Source organism: Triticum aestivum, chromosome 5D, assembly GCF_018294505.1.
Source record: "Triticum aestivum cultivar Chinese Spring chromosome 5D, IWGSC CS RefSeq v2.1, whole genome shotgun sequence".
NCBI lineage: Eukaryota > Viridiplantae > Streptophyta > Magnoliopsida > Poales > Poaceae > Triticum > Triticum aestivum.
In genome coordinates this window covers 527,857,516-527,865,101 of record NC_057808.1, presented here as the reverse complement: position 1 = coordinate 527,865,101, position 7,586 = coordinate 527,857,516, and the positions used below count along the sequence as shown (strand labels likewise).

At 44.8% G+C, this 7,586-nt stretch overlaps 1 protein-coding gene across 1 annotated transcript; it reads right to left on the bottom strand.

The window, feature by feature from the left end:
- Positions 1-5,224: 5,224 nt before the first annotated feature.
- Positions 5,225-6,769, bottom strand: LOC123123476 (transcription termination factor MTERF4, chloroplastic). The gene has a single exon (XM_044543992.1). It carries the CDS (start codon positions 6,634-6,636, stop codon positions 5,476-5,478), a length of 1,161 nt encoding a protein of 386 aa, XP_044399927.1. The 5' UTR covers positions 6,637-6,769; the 3' UTR covers positions 5,225-5,475.
- Between the last annotated feature and the right edge of the window lie 817 nt (positions 6,770-7,586).

The following is a 7,586-nucleotide window of genomic DNA, read 5'->3' as shown; positions in this document are numbered from 1 at the left end:
TTGATGGGCAAGTTAAATTTAACAACTATTTTTCATCAATGGGATTAATTCGCAAATATTAATCTAACAAACATACTCCTTTTTAAAAATGAAATTAGTTGTTACCAATAGAAAGGGCGGTTGGCTAACCAACCATAGAATGACCGTGATGGATCACTTTGCATCAGTAGTGACAACAATTGATCACTAGAGTTTAGACCGCTAGTTAGTAGTTTTTCTGATATCAATTACAAAATTATCAATTTGCCGTGCTTCATTCAACAAAGACAGGAAATGAACGACCCGAAACATAGAGAAAATGGAGGAGTAGACATGTAATTAACTTGCAAGAAATGAAGCATTTTAGAGGAGTGTTGGCTCTAATTTATGACAACCGGCAACACCAGGAAAACAAAAACAATTATGTAGTGCAACCTGTAAACACATTGCATTACATTACCAAAAGCAAAACCACAAAAAATGGCTTAATTGCTTTGATTTTGAAACTATAATTGAAGACAAGCAATGAGTTTAAAATAGGGACAACTTGAGATGGCCTAAGGATTGGTTAACATGCAATGGTAACCATTGACCTGGGCTTGCAATGGCATAATATTATAGGACGTTGCCCTGTAACTTTTGACATAATGTATAAAATTATGTATGTTGCACATTAGTTCCAGAAAAACACAGCAGATGTTGCACATATCAGTGAAAAATCCAGACTCTAGAAGAATTAATGCAATCTTGCAGAAAACGTGTATTTTAAGACATTCTGCAATGGTCCCGGTACTAACACACGATACGTCAAGAAAGTATATAGAGTTATACAAATACAGAAGAAATTCAGCTTGGTCGCAAGAAGTATACCACTAGGAGATTACTAATCGAGTGAGGTTATTAACCAAGCTTGTTTTACTAAGATTCATGCATCCGAAGCGGGAGGGGGCCTTGCCACCCTCCTTGCTGAAAGATCATGGATGTCACCCAGAGGGGAAGGGTTGAATAGGCGCTTTCAAATAATTATGGTTTAGGCTTGAACAAATGCGGAATAAAACTAGTGTTTAATTTGTCAAGCACAAAACCTAAATCGACTAGGCTCACCTATGTGCACCAACAACTTATGCTAAGCAACATAAACAACTAAGTGATAGCAAGATATATAACGTGAAACACTATGGCTATCACAAAATAAAGTGCATAAATAAAGGGCTCGGGTAAGAGATAACCGAGGCACGCGGAGACGACGATGTATCCCGAAGTTCACACTCTTGCGGATGCTAATCTCCGTTTGAAGCGGTGTGGAGGCACAATACTCCCCAAGAAGCCACTAGGGCCACCATAATCTCCTCACGCCCTCGCACAATGCAAGATGTCGTGATTCCACTAAGGGACCCTTGAGGGCGGTCACCGAACCCATACAAATGGAGACCCTTGGGGGGCGGTCACCGAACCCGTACAATTGGCAACCCTTAGGGGCAGTCAGCGGAACCCTTACAAATTGCTCGGGGCAATCTCCACAACTTAATTGAAGACCCTGACGCTTTCCCGGAGCTTTCCACCGCAATGATTGAGCTTCGCAACACCAACCGTCTAGGGCAGCAAAGCACCCAAGAGGAACAAGATCTAGGGTGCCAAACACCCAAGAGTAATAAGCTTCTCAACTTTTCACTTCCATTTATCACCGTGGAGAACTCAAACCGATGCACCGAATGCAATGGCAAGGGCACATGAAGTGCCCAAGTCCTTCACTCTCAAATCCCACCAAAGCAACCAAAGCTATGGAGGATTATGAGAGGAAGAACATGGAGAACACAAAAGAACTCCAAAATCTAGATCCACAAAGTTCCCCTCACATATAGGAGAAAATGATTGGTGGAAATATAAATCTAGGTCTCCTCTCTCTTTTCCCTCAAAAAGAATCAAGAAACATACGAGAAATAGAGAGTTAGCAAGCTCCAAGAGGTCAACAATGGTGGTGGGGGCGGGGGACTTGCAAGAGAGTTAGGGTTGAAGGTGAAAGAATAGGGTATAAATACCCCCAAGAAAAATGTGGTCGTTGCACACATCCGCCACCCCGGGCACTCATACCCAACAAAGAAAAAGCCATACAACCCCGGGCACCCGGACACACAAAGGCCAGGCACCCGAGGGGGCCAAGAGGAGGTGGCGGAGGAGCCGGGGCACCCGGGGTGATCAGAGGAGGTTCGGGAGGGGCCCGGGTGACCCCAGGCACCCGGACCGGTCAGAGAGGTGTCTATGGAGGGGCTCAGGTGACCCCGGGCACCCGCAGTAGGCAGAGAGATGCAGGAACCGGTATAATTGAAACGGTCACCGCAAATTAACTCCAAATTTGACGAAATTAAGTTTGTTGGAAAGCTAAAGACAATGGCTAACACAATCTTGATAAAAAAAATCAAGAAATAGCAATTGAGAAACTACCCAAAATAAAATGGTGAGAACCCTTCCTCAAATAAGAAAGACTGGTAAAAACTCGAGCTTGAGACATGATGATAGTACTCCCTCCGTCTGAAAATACTTGTCATCAAAATGGATAAAAAGGAATGTATTTAGACATATTTTAGTTTTAGATACATCTCTTTCTATCCATTTTGATGACAAGTATTTTCAGACGAAGAGAGTACATAATTAGCCGCTTATTAAACCTGATGATGCAAATCCTCTAAAGAAAAGAAAAACTTTGTAACTTCATACCCCCTCCGTATCAATTAGCCTAAAAATACGTCTTATATTTTGTTACAGAGGTAGTATAATATATGTATGGGGCACCCTTCTTCCATCCATACCGCGCTGTCGGTGTGGTCAAGATCTCGGAGCCGGCAACGAGTTCAACCTTGCACAAAGGAAACAGTCAATCTGCACTACTTCTACCCAACTGACAAGCACAAGCCACTACATCGCTGCTGAAACTGTAGGCAGTACGCGTATGTGTCTTCAGAAATGTGGGGTGTCAGGAACTGAGAGTTTTATAGCACCAACAGTGGAATATCATAGGAATAGAAAATTTATAGGAAATGAGATGTCATGCATCTCAAATCCTATGAATAGGAATAGAAAAAGAGTTGTCCTTTGGTTCACATCATAGGAATTTTTCCATTAAGTCTAGGCAAATGTTTATTTTCCTATAAAATGTGGAGGATAGGAAGAATTCCTCCATTGAAATAGGATTTCATTCCTACAAACCAAATGACTCCAAATGAAATTTTCCTATAGAAATCCTATCCTATAGAATTCTTCCAAAATTCCCCCAAACCAAAGGAGGCCTAAATCAATTAATCGACTCCGGTTTGCGCTGAAAGCCATAATCTGAGAGATAACTTGCTGACCAACCACACAATCAAAAGAAATGAAAGAATAAAGGATGCAATGTAGTGCTGCTGTCTTTTGATTTGAGTCAGTAAGTGATGATCTGTCTATCTGCCTGTAGGAGAGTTATCATTACATTGATCAGCACCTGGATCATGTCAATGGATTCCCATGGCACTGTGCATATAAGCAAAACACTTGCCCTGCAATAAAAATGGACATACATGCTCAAAACCATCTCCCCAGCTCAAACTTTGCTCTCTTCTAAACAGCTATAGTCTGAAGAACTGTCAACCAAGAAGAAGAGATCATGACAAGCTGCTGTCACCATTCCCATTCTTACGCACCACTAAAAGCTCACAACGCTGTAGCTCGATAAACCACAAACTCCCACCACTACTTGACTACTCCCCCCCCCCCCCCCCCAAGACCAAGCAAATCGAAAAACTTTGAACAGTGGAGCCTGACTGCAATACATGTCTGCAGTGTGCCCCGAAGCGACCTCACTCAGGCGGTGTGCGTCTGCATCCAACATCTTCTCACGATAGAAAGAAGGCAGCATCTAAATTCAGTAAATTGAAGACGGAGTTTGGGTGGATTAGAGTAAAACACTATTTCCAGGTAAACATTCCCTGTTCAACAAGTAGTACAGCCTATGTGCATGCCATGTCTTCTCTAGTTGGCACACAGAATGAATACACCCAATGACCACGGTAGCCAAGCTTTTAAGTCGAAAGGCTGCTGCTACCTGAAAGAACGATTGGAATCAGGAAAGCACCACAACCGAGTCTAATCAAAGAAGTATGCAGGACAACTTCCGCTCTGTTGATGTTACTGATTAGCCCCTCAAGGCGAGAATGTATAGAATGTCTGTACAGAGGAGGCAAGGATCATCAAGCCCTCCGGAATTCGACTGATATGCTGTACCATGCATGTAATGGAATTAAACCCAATAATACTACATGGACCATTATCACCTCCTGTGCTTCCCAGGTCTTTTTGCTTGTGCTACCAGATGAACAGCAACCAGCTCATGTCACCTCTAATTATCTACTCAACCAAAACATGTGATTGCGTGCAAACAGGACTGACGCAAATCAAAGAAAGAAGGGAAAATAACTTAAGTGTGTCAACCGCAACGGCAACTTGTTAACTCCAAGAGTCCAAGTTTAACCTGTATCTGTAGATATTGGCATAAAATGCACCCAATGGCTAGAACTTCAGTCCTAGCAGTCCTCAAGATATATAATGCATCTAAAGTTCATTTAATATTGCAAAGGAAACAGCATGACCTATCTTTCTGTGCTTGAAAAAGCTTAACTAATATAAGGCTTTCAAAAGGGGAGGTAACCAAAATTCTGAGTATCCGCGGAACAGCCAAGCATTTTTCATAACAGAAACAGCTAGCGCCAATGGAAATGCTAGGTGCGGGGCACTTCCCCTCTGCAAGCGGGAGCATATTCTTTAGCGCGGTGCGGGGCAGCCTCCTTATGAGGGCATATGAAATTTTTCGATGAAAACCTTCTGGGCCACCATGGAAACTGTATTGTAGCTCAGGTCGCACTTGAGCAATCCATTTCCTTGAGAAACTTTACAGCATAGTATCAGGGCCTGAACTGGCCCTCTAGTTCTGACAAACTATGACAGATGTAAATGATGAGACTAATTCATTGTTGACCATGCTATAGTCCCAAATAGATTACCTTATCAAATTTGAAAATGTTCTCAGCGGAAGTAAAATCAGGTACAGGATTCAGGAACAAAGATATTCAACCTTAGAAGGATAATGGGAAAAAAAATCAAAAGGCCTCTGGGTTCTGGTTTCACAAGAAAATTGGTCTACTCACATATTCAATTTTCATTATCCTAAATGGAAGTCGGAAACACAAATATATTCATGGACTCTCCATTCCAGAGATTGTAGGCAATGCTTTCACATCTATTTAACGACGAACATCATTACATCAACACCACGGGGTTCAAGAATTAAACTATCAATTCATTAGGCATTAGCAACAAGCAAACCAGCATGTGGAATGCGTACTACAGCAAAAAAATCAATCTCTATTTAGAAAAAAAAACACTAATGTGAATTACCAGCTTACTAGGAATGGTAAAAACTCTGTCATAGTCATACACAGTTACCAATTTCCATAGCACGTCCTTGCTTCATGTAATTCTGAAATTAGTTGGCACTAGCCCTTTGCAAGCATCAGCATAGTCTTCAGCTAAGCAGGGTGCAGCTTCCTTGTGAGGGCATATGTACTTCTCTATGAATAACTTCTCACTCAATGCGACTGCGGAATACAAGTCTCGATCAGGACCTAGCAATCCATTTGCCTTAAGAAACTTCACAGCGTAGCACCGGGGCCTTAACCGGCCCTCCAGGCTGTACAAAAGCATTACCGGGCGATGAGCAATGTATGCCGGCTCCAACCCCAAATCAGAGATCAGGAACTCTGACTTTCTCTGCAGAAACTCGTTAGCCCTATTCAGCACCATTGGAGCCTTAGAAATAGCAATGCGCAGCTCAGCATCCGACCACCTGAACGTTTTCTTCAAGTGCTCCAATTTGGCGGCGATCTTCTCTTCGCTGATAAATGTAACAGCATTCAGCGCATGCCTGAACATCCCAGATCTACGGGGTACACCCAGACCTTCGACGCACACTGCCATCGCCCGCACACGCTCTGGGTTGCAGGTGAGGAGCCATGGCTGAGCATGGCACAGCTTGGCAATATCACAAGGACCAAGCCCAAACTCTCGCAGGACCGCGACGTTGGGCTTGATAACCCTCTCGACGTTGGACGAGAGAATGTAGGATTTGCGCTTGATAGCAGAGAGGAGATTCTCGTAGGACCCGAGGAGGCACAAGCAGTACTGCAGATTGGTGACCATGGATCTACAGCGGAAGTGATTGCCGGCAACCGAGACGAGGCGCGCGATGTCAGAACGCGAGAGACCGAGGCCGGTGAGCCCGACGACGTTGGGGGCCAGTATTGCCTCCACGCCGGCGCAGAGGAACTTGGGATCCCTGGCGACGAGGGCGGCCACGTCGGCGCCGGGGAGGCCGAGGCCGGCGAGGAAGGCGAGGACGGCGTCAGGCTTGGAGGGGGACTTGAGGTGGGAGAGCTTCGCGGACGCCTTGAGGGCCTGCGCTCGGGTGAGGCCGCAGGTGGAGACGAGGTAATCCTCGACGGCGAAGCTAGGGTTTGGGGAGACGACAGGCGCGGCGGCAGAGAGGAGGCGGCGGAGCTGGGAGATAGGAGAGGAGGAGGGGGACGAGAGGAGCTGGGAGAGGGCACGGCAACGGAGGCGGAGGCAGAGCATGGCGGCGCGACGGCGCGGTGGCGCCGGCGGCGAGGTAAAGGGGAACGCGCGACGGCCGGTTTGGTGCGGGAATGAGGAGCCGGGCACAAGATTTCCGTGGGTGCTCTGGTTCGACCCAAGTGGAGTGGGCCCCACACGTCAGTCTCTTCTCATGCTCGCTGGCCCGTACCATGTACAACCAGATCGGAATCATGCCTTGGCGCGAGGGTGCCGACCCCAACGATGTGGCAAAGTAAGTAATGGTCAAAGTTAGTAGAACGCCAGGCTTTATGAGGATATAATCGAATAAAGAAAAGAACAAACATTCATGTAGTACAACACATCTTCATAGCCAACAGAACGATAGCACAACACATTTGAAAGATGTGTTCATATACAAGGTAATTAAAGGATGCAATGTTCATACATGGTAGATATCGAGCACAAAAGGATGGATAGATGTGACAAAGGGGACGTGTTCACATGGTGCATCACAGTAGCTGGTGGCATCGAATGAAAGTCCACTCCTATGGTTCATGAATCCAAACAAAATAAGGACTTGTAATCCAAAAGCTCCTGGAATCACAATAATTTGTTATCAATAAATAAAAGTAACCACCAGTTTTCAAAACCCCACTATGTATTAGTAAACATATGGTTGTCACATAAAAGTGACTTCATCCCAAGGAAATCAAAAACAATATTTATGGCTGCTTGTTATGACCATGTCAATAATACAACGCATACATCAAGTACTCCAACCCTAATGGGGAAATGACACGCTGGTCCAATTCTTTTGCCAGAATCTGGTGATTCTCCCAGAATTCGACCCCTACCCAGCTTTTTCCAGAATCTTTGAGCCCCATTTGTTTTACAATCATATCTAGTTAGGGTCTAATTAGATAGGATTGTAAAACAAATGGGGCTCAAAGATTCTGGGAGAAGTTGAGTAGGGGTCGGATTCTGAGAGA

Bases quoted from the DNA above. Each gene is read 5' to 3' on its own strand.
- LOC123123476 (XM_044543992.1), bottom strand. From the start codon at position 6,636: ATGCTCTGCCTCCGCCTCCGTTGCCGTGCCCTCTCCCAGCTCCTCTCG.